General features: G+C 49.9%; 1 protein-coding gene across 4 annotated transcripts; it reads left to right on the top strand.

Moving 5' to 3' along the window:
• The first annotated feature begins 214 nt into the window (after positions 1-214).
• lnx1 (ligand of numb-protein X 1) lies at positions 215-24,766 on the top strand. 4 transcript variants are annotated; one of them, XM_011614542.2, is made up of 11 exons: positions 215-398; positions 3,529-4,042; positions 13,990-14,246; positions 15,754-15,909; positions 17,536-17,744; positions 17,818-18,240; positions 20,023-20,157; positions 21,524-21,701; positions 22,789-23,035; positions 23,510-23,668; positions 23,808-24,766. In XM_011614542.2, exons 2-11 carry the CDS (start codon positions 3,588-3,590, stop codon positions 23,941-23,943), a joined length of 2,355 nt encoding a protein of 784 aa, XP_011612844.2. In that variant the 5' UTR covers positions 215-398; positions 3,529-3,587; the 3' UTR covers positions 23,944-24,766. The 4 variants fall into 4 exon arrangements, with proteins under 4 accessions (XP_011612844.2, XP_003973980.3, XP_029684214.1 ...); XM_003973931.3 differs by having other exon boundaries at positions 216-398; positions 13,990-14,240; XM_029828354.1 differs by lacking the exons at positions 215-398; positions 3,529-4,042 and adding an exon at positions 6,704-6,890 and having other exon boundaries at positions 13,990-14,240.
• Positions 24,767-24,988: the final 222 nt, after the last annotated feature.

The following is a 24,988-nucleotide window of genomic DNA, read 5'->3' as shown; positions in this document are numbered from 1 at the left end:
TGTGTTGTCCTTTATAATGTTTAGAACTCCCAGTGTCCCCTTGGCTTTAGAGGGACACCCATTCCCAGGCCCTCATTCCCAGAGCAGGTTTGGGCACTCTCCTTGTTTAGCTTGATCCTCTGACTCCGCCCCTCTGCCGCAACACTTCCTGCTCACCTTGCTGCGTCGGTAAAGTCCCTTCGGACGAAGAGGCCGGGTAAAATTTCTGGGTTTAGAGGAGCAGCAGCCAATGGGCCGAGCGTGTGACCGACTGGGACAAAGTCCTCTTTACTGGGTGGTTTAACGCTCCCCTGAGCTGCCGTGCACCTCCGCCCTCAGAGGTTTAGAGTTACGCCCTGTGCTGCTTTACCTGTCCAGGTGGACCACAGTATTCAGAGCCGTGTCTCTCAGGAAGTCATGTAAGTACAATTTCTCTGTTTGAAGTGACTTTTTTATTGTTACACAAAAGCCACTTTGGTTCTTGTACTAAGCCATGATTTTTGTGGTTCTGGTTTTTGGTTCTGGTTTTTCTGGTTTTTCTCACGCTTGCTTTCACTTCTGGTTCCTGTCACTGTATTTCAGCGGTATTGAATGCTAATCTTTTCCTTTCATGTTAGCGCTAGCGTGAGCACCTTAGCTGTTACCATTATGATACAAGAGAACCTTCACACAGATTCCCATCTGCCTTTAGCTGCTCTCCCAGACAGGGCTGTTGAGTCTGGCTCAGACCCATCCAGCGGAATTGCTCTGAACTTAGAGGACAGAAAACAAAACACACACACACACACACACACACACATGCTGAATGCAGAGGTTAGGAAAAGGCCGGGTATTTCATTTCTCCATGTGATGTGATAGAGTTTAAAAATAAATTAGCTTGCTAGCTAACACTGACTTCTTTCTGGTGTCACCAAATTACGCAGATATGACAGTTTGTACTTATTTTATTGTTTTTTGTTGTATGAGGGCTTAAATTAAATGTGTGGCTTCCTGCTGTAGTTGTCAAACTGAACAGCTTACTGGAATTTTCACGGGCAAGTCAGAACACCACAAGCACGCGGGAATCTTTGTGTAACAAATTCGTACTAACTCACGGGAGCAAACAAACAGCTTTTATACACATGCTAGCCTGGCGCTTATTGTGATTTAATGTAAAAGGGCCATCTCTAATCAACAGTTAGTTGAGTGCTAAAGCTGTAGCCGTTCCAGTGAGAGCTCCCTCTGTTATCCAGTTTCAGCCCGACATGAATCAGACGGCTGTTGTTGCTCTTAACAACAGGAGGCCACAACTGTTACACACCTGCATAACAATAAATGGGCAAAACAATATGTCACAGGGATGGAAAATCCAGTTTACAAGGCTTTACAAACTGGTTATCTGAGGGTTTTCTGAGTGTCTTTCAAGACGCCCTTCACGGGTGTTTTGATGATAAAAACGATCTGCACTTCTCAAAGTTGTTGCCTGGGCAGACGAGGACGCTGGAGGGCACCAGGATCACACACTGTCAACAGGTCGTTTCGTGGATTCGGGTTGTTCGGAAAAGAAGCTGACTCAGCGTCACCATTATTACAGTGTCAAATGAGAGTGCGACAAAGAAAATGAAACCAACCGCCGTATCTGGGTAAACTCCCCAGAAGGAGGCACCGACTATCTTGAACAAACAGCACGTTGGAAATGAAAGACTCTTAAACACTTCAGCAAATCCTCAACGGCCTGTGTATCAATTACAAACACTGATTTCAGCTTATCCTCAAAAGGGAACTAAGTTAAATGCTCTCAAGGCAGCCAATTTGTTTGCATATCGGATTGCAGATTTATTGATAAAGCGGTGTTAAATCATCATGGCTGATAGCACATCTGCTAGCGCTAGCAGCTAAAGCTCACACGGGCAAATTCTATTAACCAAAACGCTTTTAAAATCCTAAATACCACCATGTTATCATATTTACACAGTAATGACATAAATATCCTCAGATTTTCTAACATGGGTGTCAGATTTTTTTTCTTTACCGCGATTGAATCAGTATGAGATTGGACTTGTCTGTGAGTAAAGTATTAGGCTGGAGTGCATTAGCCTAAGGTGTGTCTCCTGTGGGAGTGGGTGTGTGGGGGCAGGCGCACGTCTCAGCCTGTCAGTGAACGTAGAAAAGTTACTTTTAACACGCGACCTACGTTCTGAAGGCAGATTTTATATGCAAATGCGCTACAGTGTTTGCGGTTATGATTTCAGCCCAGTCGGCTCGTTTCGACGTGTTCTAAAAGTTTCCCAGATGATATGATGATATCCCGAATGGATCGGGAGCCCAAGGAAGCCTCAGAACACCTCTGTTCCTCATTATTATTCTGGCTCGCGTTCTTCTTCTCCTCTGCTGCTGCTGCTTCCTTGATAAAGCCGCCGGGCTCCGTCTATCAGACCGCTGCTCAGATGCAGCAGGTACCAGGCTGGGAAACTTTAAGACTGCTCAACTTCCTGTTGTCTTATCTTCCTCCTCCTCAGCCGTGAGCTGAGGCCTTATCACCGCTCGCCCGGCGCCATCTTCCGAGTCTTTGAAAGGAGTGAAGACCGTCTGTTTTAGCAAGTCTGCAGCGACTTGGCAGCGCTGGAGGTGCTGGTGCTTGGTATTTGTCCACATTAGCATACTGGGTTGCACATCAAAGTCCATTGTTGCGTTGCGTAATGTTCTGGGCCCGGGAGCGCCAGACGCCGTCCAGTTAAAACGGGCCCAGACGCATTTAGCAAACAGCCACGAGTATCGTTGCTGCTGCTGTTTGCGTTGCTTAGCGAGCGCGACTGTAGTGTCTCATTAAAAACCCAACGGTTGGTCCCGGAATAAAGCTAACGCCGTGCCAACGAGATTCTTGTTGCCAAGGTGACGTGTGTCTGGCTGAGACCATCTGTTGGTGCCCATGTGCTTGAGGAGCCCGCTGGTCCCGTGCATGACGTGTACGCTGGCAGGCTAACCCTTGCACGGTGCAGACGGCGTAGCCGTGGATCGGGGGGTGTTATTCTACCGCGACCACGTGCTGCACGCTTATCCTCCACCTGTCCCCTCGCACGCCGCTGAGAGGAGGGAACTTGAACTCGATCTCAGCGGCTGATCTCGCTTCTCTGCGGCAGCCGGAGAAATCAAGGCAGCTGTGAAAAAGACAGTTTGACGGACTGCTGGTGTGTGCGTGCGTCTTCAGCTCAGGGTTACTTTCACCTGCCGCCAATGTGCCCCGTTTCCCTGAATCGGTGGTAAAAAATGATGAAAAGCCTGAACTGTTCAACCCCAACAGTAATTCCGGAAACATTGTTACTCCGATCTTTTTTAGCTCCCCCGATCCGAACAATGCCGATACTGTAGGAATAGAGGAAATAGGCTACTAACTTATTCATTAAGTTATTACAATAAGTAAATATTGTGGGCATGTGATAATAAACTGGAATGTCTACGACTAATAATTAGCTTTAAGTTGTTTGTTTTATTATTTACCTGTTTTATTATTTACCTGTTTTATTGGCTCCTTCCGCTGCAGCCGTCCTCACCATGTCCCCCCCCCCACAGGTCTCCTCTGCTATTGAGGTCCTGACTGGATCCTCCTGCCATCAGGGGCTTCCATCCCAATGAGCCTGCAGGAGGAGAATCTGCAGACCCACGTTGCCGAGGCGATGGCCGAAGCCTCCACCCCCCCTCTGTCCCCGGTGGATTTCGGATCACTGCCCCCGTCCCCCAACATGTGCGGCCTGTGCGGCCACAGCCACCAGCTGGAGGAGAACCACGAGTACGAGTACAAAGACGAGGTGGACGACGACCTGGTGTGTCACATCTGCCTGCAGCCCCTGATCCGTCCCCTGGACACGCCCTGTGGACACACCTACTGCCAGGAGTGTCTCACCAACTTCCTGCTGGAGAGCGACTTCTGCCCCGTGTGCCGCGCGCCGCTGATGCTGCAGAGCTGCAGGAAGTCCAGCGTGCTGGTGCACAAGCTGCTGGACAAGCTGCCCGTGGCCTGTCCCTTCACCGTCCACTGCAGCGAGGTGGTGCCCAGAGGGGAGCTGCAAGACCACATCAGAAGCAGGTAGGAAAAGAAACCCCCCGGGGTCAGCGCTGAGCCGCTGGTAAACAGCCACGCTTAAGTTTCCCTCCCTGCTCTGCCGGCCGCCATTAAAGGGAAGAGGCTTTGATCTCCACGCCGCTGCGTCTTGCTGCACCATTAAAGGACGGAGCTTTGGTCTCTCAGCATGGGTGTGTTTTCATTAATGCTCATTAGAACTTGTGCCGATCAGAGAGCTCTGGGGTAATTAATGCGTTTCAGCACACCTCACACACACACACACACACACACACACACGCACACACTCATCTGCACTTCATAGCCGTTTTGGTTACCCAACACCCAGTTCTCCCTTGAATCCCTTCATTACCTTCCATTTTTGGACCCTTTGCTCGCTGCTCCTGGGTGACGGGACGATGATGTGGAGGAAGTCAGGAAACGGAAGGTTTCAAACAGCGGCTCCATCGTTGAGACGCGTCGGCCGTGACCTGTCGCCACTCCCGTTCAGTGACGTTCATCCGGCGGTGCCCTCGGGACCTCATGACGTCTCACTCCAAACGTCGTCAAAGCTAAAAGGTTGTTTTCCTTCCGTGCTCCTCGCCTTCGCTCCGTTTTAGCTGCATTCATTTCCTCCCGACTCCACTTGTGTGTTTTATTGATGACCACCCTCAAGCATTCTTTCTGTTGCTTTTTATTTTGGGGGGGGGACTGATTTGCTTTCTGCGGCGCTCTGAGAGCTCACGCAGGAGTTTGTTAAAGACAAAAAGAGTTAGCTGTCAGCTATCATCAGCCCGGCCTGGGAAGAGAAGCTGGAGGTAATGAAGACGCAGACGACAGGTATCAGGTGCCGCAGATGCTGTTTTCAGGGATTAGATGCTTTATTTTTCTGTAAGCAGCAGGGTTTTTTCTTTCGGTAACATCATTTCGCCTGTATTGAGTTAATGCTAATGAGCTCCGGGCTAATCAGGCTACTGGATCGTGACACCAGAGGAAAAAGCAAAGCTGTGACTCTTTACACAGCTCGGCTCTTTTCTGTTTGATATTCTGTCACTAACTTCTGGCCTTTTTGAGGAACGTCAATGGAGTCACGAGCTGGTGGGTAAAACGGCGTAGTAACTGCGTAGGTCGGGAAACGCATCTGACATCGTCTCTGGTTCAACTTAAATCGGTTTGTTGCGTCAGTTTTCACCAGATTCCTCCGAATTTATGCTGCACACACTTAAAATAAAGCAACATTTTGCTTCTGAGTGGAGATTCATGCCCGCCTGCCCAGAAACCCGCAGACCTGACAGTAGAAAGGGGAAATGGGACATAATGACGATCACGGGGGCGTGAGCGCGGGATGGCGCTCTGGTGAGAGCGAGGTCGCGCACCGATTCCTGGTGGCTGCTCGCAAACTGCATCCTGTCACAATCGAATTAGGCGTCCATTTCCTGCGCGCCCGCTGTTTACCGTCTACACACCACGAGGCCACTCGCGCCTCCTCACGCGTGTTTGCGCGCACGCATCAACGCGCCAGTTCAGCCTGCAGCCCGCACACTCCCCTAAAACTCCTCAGTCGAACGGGGCGTTTCGGACAAATGAGCGGCTCGGTAATTGGATAAAAGTGGGGGTGATGTTAGAAAACAAGGAAGGCGGCTGTCAAACTGCTGCTTTATTGATTCAAAAAGCAGGAAAAAAGGTGGGAATTTAGTGGAACTGTTGCCGCCTCCATCAGTCTGATGAAGCTGGCTCCTCTGGGCGTCCGTGCACACACGCACGCGCCTCTCCTCTGGGTGCACGCACGGCCTTGACAAGGTTCCGCCAGAGCAGGAATGAGTTCCTGGTGCCTTCGATCGTGCGCTCACATCAAGGCAGGTTCTTTGGTACCGATCAGACCGACCTGCCACGCGGGGAGTGGTTCATTGTCGGAGGAGAGGGGTGACGGAGACATCTTATCCCCCCCCCCTCCCGCTGATATACGTAAGCACAGGCGGTGGGGGGATGACTGCAGAGGACTGCATGTGTGTGTGTGCGCGCGCTAGACCATGTGGGTGTGTGTACACGCATGAAGCCAATCAGAGCGGCGGCAGGTGCCTTCCACCCCTGCTGTCGTTATTTGGTCTGGCCCATTCCTTCCCCCCCCCACCGCCCCCTCGGTGGTTTCTGCTGCAGTATAAGTCACAGGCTGCGCTGCTCGCTCTGACACACACGCGCGCACACACACATCGGGGGAGGTAGACATGCACACAAACGAACACAAATCCTCTTACGCCTCGCCAGCGCCCGGAGCAGATTAAGGGGCCGCACATCTCCCATTGCATTCCAAATGTGCCACCTTTCTCTTCTTCCTGCACTTTTTCCTCTTCTTCTGCCACGACAGGACTTCCCCCCTGCACCTGCTCTCCCTGCCGCTTCTTCCTGCTCCTCGTCCTCCTTCTCCTCCCTCCCTGCTCCGTCTCCATCCTCTGGCGGCCGGCCCGCTCGCCTCTGCAGCTGAGATGACCAGGCGGCAACCTGCGACGCTCACGCTGACGCGCAGGTAGAGCGAGGAGGGCTGAGGGGAGAAGGTAGGACGCCAGGGAGCCGAGAGCATCTCTGGAGTTGAAGAAAGAGGAGAGGCGAAGAGGGGGGTGGGGGGCGGGGTGGGTGGGGGGGTGGGGTGGGCGCGGGTCAGCGCTGCCAGGTTTCGGAGGAATTGGAGGCAGGGGAGGAGGGGGAGGGGGGGTGACTAGAAGAGGACAGCTCTCCGGTGCAGAGAGAAGAGCAAAAGGAGCAGGAAAGGAAGAAGAGCAGAGAGGATGAAGGCTCTGCTGCTGCTGGTGCTGCCCTGGCTCAGCCCAGCCAACTACACAGACAATCTGGGCAACCTGCACATCCTCTATTCGGAGCTGTGAGTACGACAACCAGAGTCCTCCTGCATCCTCTCGCCAACCCCCCCCCCCCCCCACCTCTCCCCCCTCCATCAGCCGTCCACGCGCCCGCTCATGTGCTGCTGTGCTCCTCATCACTTTGCTCAGCCTTTTCGCTTCAGCGTCCCGCCTGTTTACGCCTCGCTGTGTCTGTGTCGCGAAGTTGTGGCGCCACTCTGACCGACGCCGTCGGTGGCCTTCGGTTGGTCGCCGGTTGCCATGGCGCGGGGAGGCACCGGAGCCCGCGGGTCGAGCCGCGAGCTGGTCAGGACGCTTTGGATGGTGGAGCACTGCAGCGGGCGCGCTCGCTCACTCAGTGGGAGTTTGTCAGTGGCCGCTGTATCGATTTGAGCCAAATGTCACCGTGCATTTGTGCAGCACCGCGCTCAGAATATGGACCTCTGGATCAACAGCGTTTGTTGACATTTTTACCTCAGAAGGGTGAAAATTAATACCTGTTTTCTCACACACAGTGTGCACATATTGTGTACTCATATTGTGTTCCTGACAAGAAAGCATCTGTAGTAATAAGACTGTAATAAGAGGTTAATGAGATGATTCTTGGGCTACTTCAAATTCCCCACCCACCTGTATTGTCACAGTGTAGAGTCTTCTTCTCTGAACTCCGGTGTGGCTCTTTAATGGGACTTGTTGTCGACTACAGTCAGCTGCTCAGTGTGAAGCTGGAGCTCGCTGATCCCCAGGCTGGCCTTCATCTCCTCTCCTCTCTCTAGCCTGGAGGAAATGTCCCATTATGCTGCATGAATACACGGAACAATAGAGATTCTCGCAAATCCTCTCAATTCATTGTTTGCTCTCCGCACTCGGTGGGGCTTTAGCTGCTGTGGACGGCACAAAACAGGACTGGGCTCCGACGGATGCCAGAGGAGAGAGGAGTGTGATGGGCAGGCGCACGGGAGAGGCAATAATTAGTCTTAGACATGAAAAGATGGCAGAAAGGAAAAGAAGAGGACGTAAGATCACTTCCTGCGTCTGCTCTCTCCGACCATCCAAACAGAGGGGGGGTAGGACTGGAGGAGGGTCATTTCAGATGTATGCAGCTATACGAGGATTACCACATATACATTTGGTGTCGTGCAAGTGAGAGCAGGAGAGGTGGTTCTCAGCTGTTAGTGGGTTCACATACAGTGAATCAGTCAACATGGAATTAGGACTCTTCCATCGTAGAGTTCAGGCTCTTCAAAGATCCAGACCCCACTCACTGATCGGTGACAAAACGGAATCATTTTAGCCCCGTGGTATTTGTTATTGCAACAGCCCCGTCCAGTAGGAGACTTTGAAACTAATACCTATTACTGACAGTGAAATAATGAGATGCATGATGTAAGCAATGATTTAGAACATTTAGAGATGCCTTGTTGGCATTTGCCACACTTGCTTCGGGGATAAAAATAGATAACCATAATAGAGTATCGATACACTGTTAATAAAAGTCAAAAACACATAGTTACCGATGTCATTCAACTTGTAGTTACCAGTCTAACCCAACCTGACATTTCATATGGATTATAGCTTGATATGATGTCAATGTATGTACATTTGTAAACTTTTAACTTACTTCTACAAGTCCCCCCCCCTTCCTCTGTCAACAGTCAGAGGTATAATAACTGGAAGTGCTTGCGTGTGTTGGTGGGGGGGTGTGTAGGTGTTTCGGATGATGATGGCGCGTCAGGGAGAAAAGGCAAGAGGAGACAAGCAGGACGTGGTGTTTTTCCGCCTGGTTGGAGAGCAGCAGCACATCATTTGTCTTTATCCATACTGTTGACAGGAGCAGCCTCCATGGTCGCCGTCTTCCCTGATCCCTCTCTGCTCCCCGTGTTCTGCCCTGATTTCTTCCCATTTAGGCGACGTGCCTAACGCAGTGTTGTGAGGTGGTGGTGGTGGTGGTGGGGGGGGGGGGGGGGGGTTCAATCAGCCTCACACCTAATCACAGATAACAAGCTCTGCTGGGGCTCCGGGCAGGAGGGTATGGATGGAGCGAACCTTGCAGATGGTGAGAGATCCTTGATAAAGTGCTTAATATGATTACTGCCGTTTAGCTCGGAAGGCTCCAGCCTTGATTTTTGAAACCAAATGCAGTTTTTTGCACACAGAGGAGAACACCTGGGTTGTGGTCACAGCGGGACGCCGGGTGTCCCTTGGCAGTCCCGGTGTAGTGCTGTGGAGCACTAACGATTCATTTAGGTGGGCCTGTGCTGGGATGATTTAAGCACTATGATTAGCTTAGCTTCCATCCTTTCAGCCCACATCGAGGTGCTGTTTGTTCACACAATCCCAGCAAGGATGCACCCAAACAGGATTAACCACTTGTCCGTGACACATTCCCTAAATCTGACCATTGTCCACCCTGTTGAAGGCAGACCACCGATCGTATTAATTAGATCTAATTACAGAATTGTTTAGATTAATCCGTGTCCACGATCTCTACTGGTACGACTGTCCTTGTCTCATTGTATCAACAACAAGCAGCTTTGTAGGGACGTCTAGTGGGACGGTAGCAAAGGGATCAACATAAATCATGCTAACCGCCTCGTCCCTGCACTCCAGAACTACTAGCACAGCTCTGCAAAAGATGAGATTAGGGTAATTATTTATTTGCATTCGTTTTGCAACGTGAAGCACATCCGGCGACAGGAAGCGGGAAAGGGACACAGTCGGATTTTCACAAACAATGACAGACAAATGTCATATTACATAGGTTAAAAGTCACGCGGCGAAAAACATTTGCCGTAAAACCATGCATAATTGAAGGGTGCACACGCGGGCATGTGTAAATTTGCTGTAGCGACAGAGCGAATGAATTATGCATGTCGTCATTTACTCATGAAGGGGGGTAACAGGTCGACCTGTTTACTGGAGTAGACGCAAACAGACGGAGGTGAAGCCACGTTACGGTTAGCTCGATGTCGGTTCACTGAGGCGTTGAAAAAAATCAGAAACTTCAGACACAATTGTTTCCCTCTACAATGGAGCCCCCCTCCCCTTGTGTAGCCATATTGCTGAAGACTGTGTGTGTTGTGGCAACAGTCTGTTAACCTCAAATGTCTGGCTGGTGTTTAGGGTGTTAGCGTCAGGAGATTGCATAAATTGGAAGAAAGGAGTGAAATGACGGCAGCGAGGAGAGCAGCGTGGAGTTAATCCTCACGTGAATGGTGCCCCACTGAGTGCCGGGGCTTTGGGCTGGGCTGATCAGTGCTGGCTAGGATTCAAACAGTCATGCGATGGCACGTGGAGGTTGACAAAACAGGACAGCGCCAAGAGTAGGCGTGGCATAGAGGGAGAAATATAGGCTAAAGAGAGCGATGTGGGACAGAAGCCTGGTGGGGATTAGCTGTGATGATGTATGACAGGGACTTACAGCCAGACCTGTCCAAACAAGAGAAATATTATTACAACTGGAACAACATTTCCTCTTCCTTGGTACGCACTAAAGGTTGGCACGACCATTCGGTTGAAACCAGACACGGCCGCAATAGAGGCTGCATAATCATCTTTGTGATCCCATCAGGAGGTCATGACATTGATTATCATACATATCGACTGGCTCGGGGGGGCACACTGCTCGAGAGCTCGACCCGAATAGGATGACAGCGTTGGCGGGCGAAGCCTGCACGTACGTAAACACGCGAACGCTTTGAACCTGACCGGCTGCGGCAAAATAGAAACTGTGCACGGGAAGATTAGCCGTGCACTTTCCCTCGAGGCATTCAGGAGCGACAAAAAGCCAGACGCATCTTTCCAGACAAGTTTGACCAACACTTTCCTGGCCGGCGCCGACTGTCCCTTTGCTCCCCGCGCACTCCTCACAGCAGGCCGCTCCAATCAACGCACCAAAGCTCCCTCCGATCAACACCTTTCCTCGGATCATTAAGTGGATTACACTGACTTATGTCTCCTTCCTCCTCCTTCTGTGCCCGGCTGTGACCCTGTCTCTACCTGTGTCATCAGAGGCAGTTGGTGACCGCCAGCCTTATTCTTAGTACGCTGATATCGCTTCCTGGCGGAGCTGTTTGTGTGATTCAAAGAATGGGTTTTCCTGGGGCTCTGTTTATTGGTTCTTATGTAAAACAAGCTTCAGCCATCATCAATTAATGGACGGTTTACTCCAGAGGTTTCCGTGCCTGCTCCAGTTGAGGGGATTAACTTTGAGATGTTTGATTGTACGAAAAAAAACAACCTTTTTTTTTGTGAGGCATTCATTTGAGAACAGGACAAAGTGTTTTGCTCTTTTTTGTTGCTCTACAGTAAAGACAAGGATGGTGTGTATGTTCTTCACGATTGTGTAGTTTCTAATGCTCATTAACATCCTGGGTTGTTCTCGGAATTCACGCATTGAACAAGAAAAGCCTTGCATACATTACACCTTGTGCTGCTTATGTTCCACTTTTCCTTCACACATAACTACCTGTAGTTTACCTCCAGGCACGAGACGCAAATAGATATTTATCCCCAGAGTCGGTGTTGCTGCTGCAGCAAGGTGTTCAAGCGGACTCAAGAATCCTGCTGCGTTCGGAATAATAACACAAAAAGGTGGACTCGGTGAACTGGTGGGTTACATTCGGGTGAGCTGCTGTATTTCAGGTTGATAACGATGAACGACTTTCATTAGGACATGCCAGTCAGGTCCCGGTTTCCGAATTCGACTCCCTGACCCGGAATCTCCACCTCACTGGAGGTAATTTGCATGCAGAGTTTGGCCCAATGCGTCTGTCCGCGTCAGCTGGGGAGCGGAGAGAGTATTTGGGTTAGGAAGGATAATCCACTCACCCATAAAGAGGATTGGGGAATCTCGCAGGCTTTGATGAGTCCTGAGCTGGTGTTTATTTCACATCACAAGAAGAGGGCTGTTTGTGTCATGGCCAGGGCACGTCAGTATGACCATCGGGTCAGCGAAAGCACCGAAACAAGGCAGGAGGATTGGGATGAGGGAGGCAAGGAGGGAGGCAAGGAGGGATGATTGCTGAGGATGTCTCGGTGTCCTTATCTCTGGGCCGATCCTGGGGTTTAAAGAGATGATGTGATAACTGAAGCCGGGATGACTGAGACGGATGCTGCAGCACTGATGAGTGTCCGTAAGACTCAGCAGTCGGCCCGTGTAAATGAGGGTAGAGTCCCAATTAAAGGCTTCTCTCTGTTCAGTTTTTTTTACCTCACTTATGTTAAAAAAATACAAAAAAATGTAGGAACGGTACGTACAGTAGACGGTTGAGATGCACACCAACCTCTCCCGCCTACAGTCGCTTACTTTGGCTCTGAAAACTCCGAGACCACCCTGGCAGCGGCTACAAGGGGTCTCTGTCACGCTTTGCTGCCTTTAACCTCAGCTCAGGCCACGGCCTACACACGAGGACATAAGACTCTAAGCAGCTGAGCTAGGGCTGAGTTTTAAGGCGTCTCTTATACCCTGCAGGACGGGGATTTGAATTAGCAGGAGAAAAAGCCTTTAATGAAGCCGGGGCTGTCACAACAATGGCTGCCGCTGCCGCTGTCTCGTGGTGGCATCTTCCATCTCTGGATCTCCTGAGACTCTGGGAGTTGTTGTTTTTCAGAAGTAAATATCAAAGTAAATTACAATGAACCATGTTCTACGCTCCCCAAGGAAATCGTGTCTGTACTGGCCATTCATAAGTACTGTCAGAGAAGTTCTTTAAGCATTTTTGGGTGGGCTGTTTGATTATGTTATGTAACTTGTCTTCTATGCTGTTTTTGCCACTGACTGACTCTGGCTGTAAACATTCCCCAAACCAGGCTGACATTGGAATGTCGTCTGAGGCCTCAATTCTATACATTTTCCTTTAGCAGCTTTTTCTTTAGCATATAGACATGCCACGGAGATTTATTTTCCCTCACAATGTTAGCAAGTGCAAAACTCATATATAATACAAATAAATCAGCAGCGCTGCCTCTGTGGGCTCATGCCTGCATATTTCTTACTTCCAGTTATAGAGCAGCGTTGCCATTTTTCTAACAAGTGACAGAAAGACTCTGCCCCTTGACTACAGCGCTGCCCTCTCTTCTTCTATTGATTGAAATATTGCCCCATTCAACCACTTCACTCAGTTAAGTGCTACATTGAAGCATAGACATGCTTGATAGTGTTCAATTTCCTAACTGAATGAGCAAGAATAACTCACGCTGGAAGTGCCCACAGGTGCACAAATATGGACGCACGTGTCCCGACACCTGCCTCCGACTGCACGTAACAGAGGAGATCAATAGGCACTTTGGCCTCGTGCGACGCCGCATCACGCTGTGAATCTCTGAGGCATGAAGCCAGTTCAGGTTCAAACGTTTTTCTCCGTGAAGCACTGAGTGCACGATGCGCTCTGAGACACTGACGTGATGACTTTTACTGATCCAGACATGAAGGGGATCCCTGCTCATTAATAACCAGTGCTGGCTGCACCCTGGTGAGCATCAGAGCATCTGCGGATTATTGATGGCAGAATAACACCACATCCATAATATAATGACATTTCATTCACATAATCATGCCAGAATGGTTTTTCGCAGCACAAAGAAGTGTGCTTTCTTGCATATATGGGTGTGTGTGTGTGTGAGAGAGAGAGAGAGCTATGATATGAGAGACTGTGGTGTTGGTGCTTGGTGCTCTTATTTTGTTAGCATTTGAGCCTTTGCTCACTCAGACACCTCATCACCTGGATTTGTCTTGATTCTCAGTATTAAGATTGTGAGATTAATGGTTGTATTTCTGGCTCAATGTGCCTTCATGGTTAATATCCTGTGCTGCAACATTTGTGGAGCCCCGCAGATGTGCTGTTTAAGGTCAGATAAGCGGTCTTTGTCTGAAGGTTTGCCAGAGTGGCAGACAGAGGTCGGTGTGAAGGCCCAAGGCTAAAGAAGATGCTAAAATTTGCTCAGATTAGCCTCGAAAATGTGCCCTTTTTGGATAAATGTCAACATGAATTTGGTGGCTTTGACTCCGCCATAGAGATGAACTCTGGAAAGCAGCCCCCAGGCACCCATTGTCATCATTTCACTAACATGTCCGATATTAACTCTACATGTTGAGAATGACCTTCTGGATCCTCCCTGCAGATGTAAAGGGGCCTCCCACTATGGGCTCTCGGCAGACAGAAAGCGGCGCTCGCAGGAGGGCGAGTGCACCGACAGCACGTCGGAGCTCACCATCGCCACGCTGCCCAATGACAGCCCCAACTCTGCCACCGTGGCTCTCCTGTCGGACGATCCCGGGCTGGTCAACCCCGCCTTCGACCCCAGCATGGAGGACCACAACAGTCAGTCGGGCAGCACCACCAGCCTGGCCGCTCGCAGCAGCAGCAAGAAGAGTGAGTGTGAGTGTGCAGATGGATGTTTGTGTGTGCTGACGTCCTACGTGTTGGGACGGACTGAATCTGCAAAGCACTTATTTATTCTTAAGTACAACCTTTCGTTCCCTGATGGTCTTTGATAGAAATCCGTTTGACTACTTAGCGCCACTGCAGTGTTTTTACACTAATCCATACAATTAGAATGAGAAAAACAAAGGTTGCGTCTACGGGAGGGAGAGCAAGAGTATTCCCAGTCTCAAGTCTTCCTCTCACCCTTCCCCCTGCGTGAGCGCATGCAGGCGGCGAGGACAACGGATGACGCTGCAGCAGCACTTTGGGGCCGGCCGGGCGTCCTCCACCACCGCAAAGGCCACTACTGCTGAACAAGCTGTCAGCTCCAGAAGCGGCTCGCGCTTTTAAAGAATAATGCGGCTGTCAGGAGGCTTCACTTCTCCCAGAGACCACATGGGAGGGGGAGGGAGTGCGGGGGGGATAAAGGCTAGATGCCCTTTGCTTGGCGGTCTCTACGGCCCCCTCCGACCTGTGTTTTTTTTTTTCAAGAAAAGTAAAGCGGAGAGCGGACTCTGAGACAGTCCCTGCTGGATGTGGTCACTAAAGTCCAGCATTACATCACAACTCCAGTTACGCAACCGCACTATACTCAGAGGGTGGTTATTAATTAAAGAGCTGCTGGTTTAGAGATGCTTCTCTATTCAAAAAAAAAGGGACGGTTAGAAAGCAAAAGTTTAACCAGCACAGCTCAGCAGAAAAAGAGGAGCTGAAATCAACAGTTGTGCCTCAGTGCTGCTTCAACCACGTCTGGTGAGTCTGGCCAAAACGACCAGTTCAGATGGAACCTCCACAATCTACAAGTAACTGAATATCCATCGCTTATGATTATGAAGCCACTTCTTTATCTGTGGATATTTTCCTGTTGCTTTGCCAAAGGGCCTCAGCTTTATGAGGTGTGAATCTGCACCACACACGCACAGGTGCGTCACAGTGCCGGAGAAAATAATATCAGGCAACACAGAAGCCTCAGGGAACGTGGGGAGTATTTGGTTTCTCCTCTGTTCTCTGAATAAAACAAAGTACAATAGGGCTGACATCCTTAATTCAATATCATAAAGAATGAGACCCCCTTCAGCAGCACGCTATAAATCATTTACAGGCTTCTACATATGTAATATGCTGGTGTCCAACAGCGGAATGGGACATCACCACAACAAACATGTCCAAATGCCTCGGGCTGCGTCTGTGTTCACACCAAAAGAATGCGGGAAGAGGAATCTGAAGGAATGACGAGATTAAGAGTAGGTTAACGTCCTTGTTTGGACCACCCCAGATATATTAGGACAATAGTGAGTTATCCAGTTCTGGTACAAACTGGACCATCTAGTTGATCCAGACATTCACTGGGAGAAGAGAAGCCATTTGATTGGCTTGGAGGAGCCACACTGAGGCAAGTCCAGGCATGTTCAGCATGAGCTAATCTATAAAGTGCCTCTTCTCTTTCCTGTCTTCTCCACAGTCAGAAACTTTGACCGTTCTTCAGTGAGGAGCCGCTCCTTCAAGAGGCTGAACCGAGCCTTCAGCGTCCTGCGGAGGACCAAGAGCGGCAACGCAGTCAGTAATGAAACATCTGAGGAGAGGGACAACACCAGGAATTCCAGCGTGCCGCCAGAAGGTACTGATCACAGCCCCTCTTGCTGCTCTGGCCGCGTGATTTTAGTGCCGCATGTGCAATTTTAGAATTCCCGGGCGACGGTTCCAGAAGGAGATCACAGAGTGCACCGACGTGCGTACTTGTGGTGTACTTTCAGGGTGACACAGCTGGGAGCCCGCGGTGTAACAGCAGCATATGTTTCTTTAATAATTCAGCTGCGTTCATTGCATAAGACTGCTGGTGCATCACTAGAGACGCATCAGGAGGGCGAACGGTGGCCCGAGGCACTTTAGACGAGGGGAGGTCACGGGAGACGAGGCTGCTGACACCGTCCATCATGTCCTCCCCTCCTCCTCGGCTCCTCGGCCCTCCGCCCCTCCCTCCGATATCGCTGGGTCGCCAGATTTGCACCAGTTTGATGGAGTGTCTGAGAGAAAGCGACATCCCCAGAATGGCTGCTCCTCCGCGTGTTGTGTAGTCAAAATGCGCCGTAGAGATGTTTAAAGTAATATCTGCAAAGAAGGGAATAGAGTCCCACCTAAGAGACCATAATCTTAGAGTAGAACTGCGGCGAGATGGGGAAAAGAGAATGACGCGGCATTGCGTAAGAAGGACGGATGACGAATGATCAGAGACTAGATTATTCTCTAAGGCCATCACAAAGAAGGCTGAGAGAAGAGATTAAATATTCATAGCCTGCCTCTGGATAGACGGAGACAGACAGAGAGGGTGGAAGGGAATAGTAGAAGCATGCAGAGCAGTAGAGAGACTGCAGGGATACAAAGAAACAAATAAAGGCAAAGGAATTCCCCCATGGATGGAGGGATAGACAATCAAAAGAAGGAGGGGGGGACAAGGTGTGTGTGTTAATGTGGTCCCCTTCCTGGAAGCAATCGGCTGCGATAATGACCAAATATTGACTTTGGAATGGAGAATGTGCAGCGTGAGTGGAACAAATGGCTGAGGCCAATGACACTGAGGGAGACAGCTCACTTAGGGACACAGAGAGAATGAGACATTTTTCATAAACACGAGGCGCGGAACGCATATTTAGTCAAGGCTGTTGGCCAGAAGACGCACAACATCTCCACCCTTCTGAGTCCTGCGATGATGAATCCTGTTCAATGCAAATCCCCACTCGCACAGATGAATGATGCAAAGAAGACAAATCGGTGTTTCTCCGCATTCCTGATGCTGGCGCAATAAAACTCTAAGATTGAAATGAATGAGACCGTGAGAGCCAAATCGCCTCAAAAAAAAATAAAAAATCCCATTTCCTGTGCACTGCTTGAGATACGCGGGCCTTTCAGTTCAGCGTATTTGCATCTCCGCCCATGGAATAACTTTGTGGAAATTTGAAATGAAGGATTTTCCCAAGCATACTTGCTGCAGATGCATGTGAGTAATGATGCAAACATCAAGCGGGACCATCAGCCAAGTCAATTTTCCCTTTTGGCTTGTACAAGTTTGTTTTAGTAACCTGGGGGAGTAGAGACATCTGGTTCCACCGCTGAGGCTCTGCGCTCTCTCCCTCTTTCTCCTTCAATCTGTCTCTTTCTTCACTTCCTCTTCTGATTTATTTTTTTTTGCCTGGTTTGCTGAACAGTGAAGTTTCTGAGCTCTCTTTCTGGGCATCTTCCTCCGTAGTGCTGGCTCTTCCTCAGCTGCATCACCTGATCCCCGATGGTGAACTGACCAGTATTAAGATCACACGGGTAGAATCCTCGGAACCGCTGGCCATCAGCGTTGTCGGTGGCAATGAGACCCCCTTGGTTCGCATCCTCATCCAGGACATCTACAGGGAAGGGGTCATCGCGCGAGATGGACGCCTGCTCCCGGGGGACATGATCCTGAAGGTGTGGCGCCGTTTTTGCAAATGGAGGCGGCCGTCAAACGGCTTTTAAAAGAGCATCCCTGCTGTTCTCTCAGGTAAATGGCATCGACATCAGCAACGTGCCGCACTGCTTCGCCGTGGCGACGCTCAAACAGCCCTGCCAGCTCCTCCGGCTGACCGTGCTCAGAGAGCAGCGCCATCGCTACCGCTCGCACTCCCACAGCCACTCGTACGGCCACGGCCAGGACGTCGCCGGGGGCCACCCGTCCCACGGCGTGCACCACCACCCACTGAGGGACGACAGCATCCACGTGGTGCTGAATAAAAGCACCCCGGACGAGCAGCTGGGCATTAAGCTGGTGAGGCGTCAAGAGGAGCACGGGGTGTACATCTCTCACCTGCTGGAGGGGGGCATGGCGGCACGTGACGGACAGCTGTGTGTGGGCGACCGCGTGCTGGCCATCAACGGGCACGACCTACGCTACGGAGCCCCGGAACACGCCGCCCTGCTCATCCAGGTCAGTCGGGGAGCCTTTCTTCAGACACTGATCCCATTAAGGCCGTGTTTGTTGTAGATTTGGGGTTATTTTCTGTTGAAATGAGTCCTGTTTGAGGGGGGAGAGCGTAAACAACCGTGGTCTGGTCTCACTCCCGGTCCCCGCAGTATTAAAGATAATTGTGGTGATTCGGACTAATTGTGCTGTGTTGTTGTGTCTACAGTTAATAATATTTAATTGTGGTGGTTCCCTGATGGAGCAGGCCATGCGGTCGCCTGTGGTTCCTGCTCGATGGCTGCCAACGGCGGTGTGCTTGTGGCTAATTGCGGCGGGTTTGCCACTGACTGCACGAGGTCTGTGGGTCCAGAGTTCCTGTCTGAGCAGCCGGCTGGCTGCTCCGGGTCTCTGTGGGCCCAACATGGCCTCTCAAAGCAGGCACTTGATGTCATTAAGAACTGGCAGGGAAGAAATGAAATTAGCCCAATTAAAGCAATAATGGGAAGGAGCGGCTAATTCAGGAGTCAGAGACCAGGGCGAGTCTCAGAGGGGGGACAGAGGGAAGCTGCCAGGGAGTTCTGGGCTTTATTTAAATACATCTGAATATTTGAGCAGGTGGGGACGAAGCAAGAGGAGGTATGGCGTTCAGGAGCAGGGAGGTTAGGGGCTTCAGGTGAAATACAGCTGAATTTTCACAAAACTGATGTGAATTAGGAAGCTGTTGAGGCAGATAAATGACAGGAGCGTGAAGGGAAACAACCAAAAAGAGGAGAGGACGGGATTAATGAGGCAGCTGGTGTTTGTTCTATTAAGCAGAGATTCAGATGAAAAGCTGCGCTAACGATGCTCAGGCGAAAAGCTGCCACATGACTGAGCCACGAGAACTTTTCTGACGTGTTTACATCTATTGTTTTGCACATCAACTCCTTTTCTGCAAGAAAAAAAACCCTCATTGAGCACAAAATGTCATCTGAGAGGATTTTTTCCTTTCTTGTCAGTGTTTTCATCGCTCTTCAGATGTTCGCAGTAACAAACCTGCCTTCTGAGGCCGATTTCCCCTCAAATGTTTGTCCAAGTCTAAGGAAAAAACCACCCTGATTATGATTATTATGATGGGGTGCACACTAAGTATCATCTTACTATCCTTATTCAGCAGGACCAGCGACGCATGAACACATGATTACTTTTATGTGATTTTCTTCCAGCTCTATGTTTCATAGAAGTCCTGCACAAAAATAATGTTTGATTGGATTTTTCTTAATTATAGAGTGTATAGTATCTGTCTCATTCTTATAGAGTGTAAAAAAGGGGGGTTTAAAATGAAAACTCATTAATATAAATTCATGAAAAAATAAAACCACGTGGGAGGAGGAAATAATGATGTAAAAGCCCGAGTCTCAAAGCGCCTTCATCATCATCATCATGAGTGTTTGTTTTCCTCTCCTATCCTCTGGCCACACATTTGTAGCTGTGGCGCTCACGCTCGCTGCGTGGCTATTAGGATTTTTCTCTGTAATTAATTTAAAAAACAGTTCTCTTAACAGTACAAACAGCTTTGCTGACAGCTGGGAGAAGGCAGAAGCGCCTGACATCGACTGACTCGTTATTGGAGCGGAGTTAACACGCAAGGCAGCGTGAAGCTTGTTGTGTCTCAGGTGATAGAAAATGTAATCCTGAGCATCGTGGAGACCAAATTGCGACCGTGATCAAAACAGCAGTGGATTAGCTAAGCTTAGCAGTAAAGCTCAGAGAGGAAGCAGCTCGGTCGCTCAGGTGTGACCTGGCGTGTTTGTGCTTCGTCAACAGGCCAGCGAAGAATGCGTCCACTTCATAGTGTCCCGTCAGATCTGCCTACCTTCCCCAGACATCTTACAGGAAGCCCCGTGGGGCATGGACGGACCCCCGCCATATTCCCCGGTGGACCTGGAACAAACACTGCTGGTGAGCAACACACACGCACGCGCTTACACAACAGTATCGATGTTCAGAGGAGCTCCGTTCCTCCGTTTCCTTTCAGGTGCAAATGATCCGCGGAGGTATTGTTCTCCTATCAAAGACGAGCCTGTCATTTCCAGCTCGCTGCGTCCACCTCCACCATCAGCCAGCCATTTTCCCTGTCTCGCAGAAAACACAAGCGTTAGACAGTGGCAGAGTATTGCTATTATTTTGTCTTTTGCGCATGGTTGGAATAAGAAGAAGCAAACGCTTCAGCTGAGGTCCGTGGACGGAGGAGAAACAGGGAAGCAGCAAAGTCGCTGACTGTAATCGAACATTGGATAACATGGTAATTACACGTCAGCAGTGCCAGCCAGCAAACAGCCCGGAGAGCAACAGTTAGGCCTTTGGATGTCCTACTAAACGCTTAAATGAGATAATGTGGATGATTGAGAACACCGGTAGTTACCGCGATGACTGCATCAGCAGTGTTATTCTGCTAGCAGCTGCACGGATGGGAGCGCTTCTGGAGGGACTGTTTGGCCTTATTTATGCCAGTGGTGGAGATGATTGTTTAATTGTGCATTAGCTGGATGCAGGACGCGGCGTACGACCTCCCCGGCTGTGAGGAGACAAGGCCGCGGCCGTTACAGATGCTTTCACGCCGGTTTTCCTGTGGCGGCGAGCTAGCGCCGCGCTCTGAAGTCGGCCACGTGACCGCAGGTCATCTCCTCCCGTGAGCGCCGCAGAAAAGTGTGAAAGCTCCGTTCTGTCATTTTCACCGTTGAGCACGTGCCTCCTCGCGCCCTCCCACAGACGGGCAAACACACGTGGCTCAAATTACACCTGCCACTGCTTCTCCCCTCATGCGGCTTTGTTTGCCAAAAAGCAGAACACGTCTCGTAATAAATCCGTTTTTCCATATCGGAGACCAAAAGTTGACGCTTCTATCTTATAACCATCGTACACACAGGTCAGACCACCATCAGATCATTCTGTCTTCACGCGCCATCACTCCAGATCTGAAATAAAGCAGAAATTACAGCTATTTAATGCAGACCATTACCATTCTGTGCCCATGAGGTCATTCGTTCATTAGCGCTCCTGTCTGTCGCTGGTCCCACAGCTCGGTATAGGAGGCATTCATATGTGTCCTACTGTTAGGCGCTACTCAACGTCCCCTGGAAAATATTGCATATTATCATGCAAATGTAGAGCTCAGCATGTCATTTGTAGAAGGTGCCCCTGGTGTAACGACCCATGTTGATACAAAGTTTGGAATCGAAAAACAGGTTTGTTTGCGTTTGAGGTTGGTTTTTTCATAACTTCCCCCTCAGCTGTAAGTTCTCTCTGTGCTCTGTCTCCCACGAAGGACTCTTGCCAGAAGCCCGCGTGCTACGAGAAGACAGTGACTCTGTCTAAAGAGCCGTACGACTCTCTGGGAATGACGGTGGCCGGGGGCATGTCCAGCCGAGGGTGGGACCTTCCCGTTTATGTCACAAACGTGGATCCTGACGGCGTGGTCGGAAAGGAGGGCTCCATCCGCAAAGGTAATGGTCTGCTCGTGGACCCCTTTCCTTACCCACCGGAAGTCATGATCTTACAATTGCAAGGTTATTGCTCCTGCCTTGTATACTGTACGAGGAATATCGTGTCTTGGTAGCATAATTAGTCATTTTGATGATGAAGTTTTGGTTCGGGAGGTCTATGGCGGCGGGATATTTGCTGGCTGATGAAAACGTTGCACGCGGAATGACCGATGAACATTTAAAGAGTCGTTTTTCATTATGAAGCTCATTCATCCGGCGGGAAAACGCGGCGCTGCTGACGCGGTTCAGCGCTCGGCAAATTGTCTCGGGCTCACTCCAACAAAAACGCTATCAGATATTAGTGTAGCTCATTAGCATAAACTGGCTAAGGACTTGTTGTGTTGCACGGGGGAATTAATGGAGTCTGTAATTATTTCGTTATATGAAGCCAGTCAGCTCTGAAAATGGAGCAAAAACACGTAGCCGCGAGCAGACGGATGCAACAGTGAGCACGAGTGAAACGGAGTCAGCTGTGATCGACTGGCTGGCGCTGGCTGAAAGATCGCACATCTCATCCTTTATGGTTTCAGACTCAACATTAAGCGTCTTTATAGGCTTGAAGTCAATGAATGTGGTGTTTTACTCCATCCTGCTTGTCTGAAAACAGAAAATGGAGGCCTATTAAAAACACATACCATTGTTTCAATGAAAAATGAGTTAACCGGGGTCAGTTTTGCTCAATGCTGAGCAAAAACCAATTTGCTCTGTTTTCTTTTCATTTTTGTCAGTGCTTTTCTTTTCAACCTCCTCAAAAAGGAGCCTCTGATTGGTCACTGCATATAAACAGACAAGGAAAACTGGTTTCCAAGCTTCCTGTGCTGATGCTGTTGAACAATACCTAATCTGATTGTTTCCCCCGTGTGCACACACTCATATTTAATACAGCCGCTCGGTTTGTGCTCTCACGAAGCTTGTTTGTGTAGCGTAATAGATCCACAGCTGTTGCGTAGGGAGGCAGATAATGAGCGCCCGTCCTCTGCATTCTCAAGAACCCGGGTTTTTTTTGGCAACACCAGAGTCGTGATGTCCACTAACCTCCTCCCTACAGGCGACATCCTGTTAAACGTGAACGGGATGGAACTGACGGGGGTGACGCGGAGCGAGGCCGTGGCCAACCTGAAGAACACCTCCTCCCCCGTGGTGCTCAAGGTCCTGGAGATGTGTCGTCCGGAGGAGGGCCTCCAGGAGTGCACGCTGCCGCCCTGCCTCACGGCCTCGCCCACAGACAGCACCAAGAGCCCGCTGCCAAACGACGACTACTCCCCGCTGTGGGTGTCGTGGCTGCAGCTCCCCAGGTGAGCTCCACACAGCTGGCGCCACCTGGGAGGGGGGTTCATCGTGCGTTCAAACTCATCTTCCATCTTCGACACTCACTACACCTTTTATCAGTCGGACCTTCAAGATTAACAGGAAGCTTCCCTGAGGTTTGGAATACATGAATTTATCGGCCCTGCAGAGTAAAAGGGTGTTGTTCTCCAAACAATAAACTGATTACGGGTCAAAGAACCGAATTAAGACTATTACCTCCACTGATGGGGAGTATTTCAGTATCATTTTTAATCAGCGGCGTGCAATTATTGAACAACAACTGAGAGGGGAAATTCATTATTCACTGTGTTGAGCTAATTGCTCGTTAAATGAGAACCTGCTCAGGCCTTTTCTCTGCGTCTCTTCTCTGTGGTTTTAGAATACGTTGCGTAAAGTCGACTTTATACCAAGAGGCGGTCCAGTGATTAGTGTGGGCTAATTGTCTTGCTCGGCTCCTGCAGGCACCTCTACTGCTGCAAAGACATCGTCCTGCGGCGGAGCACCTCGGGCAGCCTGGGCTTCAGCATCGTGGGAGGTCGGGAGGAGGTCAACTGCAATCAGTCCTTTTTTATCCGCTCCATCGTCGAGGGGACGCCTGCGTATAATGATGGCAGGATAAGGTATTTAGCCCTTCTTGGTCGTCTTTTTCCCTTTTTTTCAGGGTCTTCGGGGGTTTGCAATCACACCCCGGGGTCACAAAGGTCACGGTGTTGGGATGAGTTCTCGGTTCTGAGCCGACCTCCACTTTGTGCTTCGTAGGTGTGGAGACATCTTGCTGGAGGTGAACGGGAAAAGCACGTGGGGGATGACCCACACGGCGCTGGTGCGGTTTCTAAAGGAGCTGCGGGGCAGAATCACGCTGACCATCGTCTCCTGGCCCGGCAGCCTGCTGTAGCAGCGCTCCGAGCAGACCATCGAATGTCCGAGGGCAGAGCTTTAGAACTTCCTGAGCTTGCTGCATGACGGGAACTTTGAATCATGCTGTAGCCGTATTAACACTTTGGACAAGGACAGACGTGGCGGCGTCGCCATGCGTGGTTTGACTCGGCCCTCCCGGTCGCGCTGAACTGAGAGGAACCGGGACCGAGCTGCTTGGAGCTGCAACACGAGGCCGCCTTTCTCTGGAACCTCTCCCAGCGCGTGAGGTGTGTGTTAGAAGAGGAGAACCAACACGTTGCCAATTCCAGTAGTTATACTGTATGTTAGGGTATGAGATAAGATAAGACTCACATTTCTTTACTGTAAATGTTGGGTGTCAAAGTAAAAGTACTGATCCGAGCACTTGTAATACATTTCTTTTGTTTGTTTGTGGTATGGCCTTTAAATATTGGCTAGATTTTGGTTGTACTGACAGTGCTTGTCTTGTCTCAGAACACGTTGCCAAGTAGTCGTCTGTATTCAAGTTCTTGTTTTCGTTTCCAACATTTTGGCTAAAAAGAATCCACTGGCAATAAAAAACAAATTTAAAAAAAATAAAACCCAATACACGGATCAGTGTGTGCATAAGCTGTAAAATGATGTGTAAAAAAAAAAAAAAGGTGACATTGTGGAGGCCTTACTCGTTTTCTTATTTTGAAGAGAAAAAAAACTGACTTGGTTTCTGTGTCAGTGGAGAATCTGGGGCCCATCTGTTGTGGTTCTGTCTGTCAAACTTCAGCCTGTGTAGTTTATCTGATGGTGCATTTTGTTAAATGATCAATAAAGTCGTTTAAAAAAGACGACTCTGTCCTGGTCAGAAGCGAAGATCTGACCTGCTGTGTTTCTGTGCCTCTTCACCTCCGCCCTTCCCTCCGCTGTTCCTCCCTCCAGGACAGAGACAACAATCACATTATGAATCTTTCTTGCTTGACTTTTGCTCATTATATACAACAAACCACTTCCCCGGGGTCTTGCTGCATACCTGGGCTTCTGTCCTGTTCTTCTCCTGAAACAAATATCAC

Source organism: Takifugu rubripes, chromosome 20 (genome assembly GCF_901000725.2).
Source record: "Takifugu rubripes chromosome 20, fTakRub1.2, whole genome shotgun sequence".
Classification (NCBI taxonomy): domain Eukaryota; kingdom Metazoa; phylum Chordata; class Actinopteri; order Tetraodontiformes; family Tetraodontidae; genus Takifugu; species Takifugu rubripes.
This window is presented reverse-complemented; position numbering and strand designations above follow the sequence as displayed.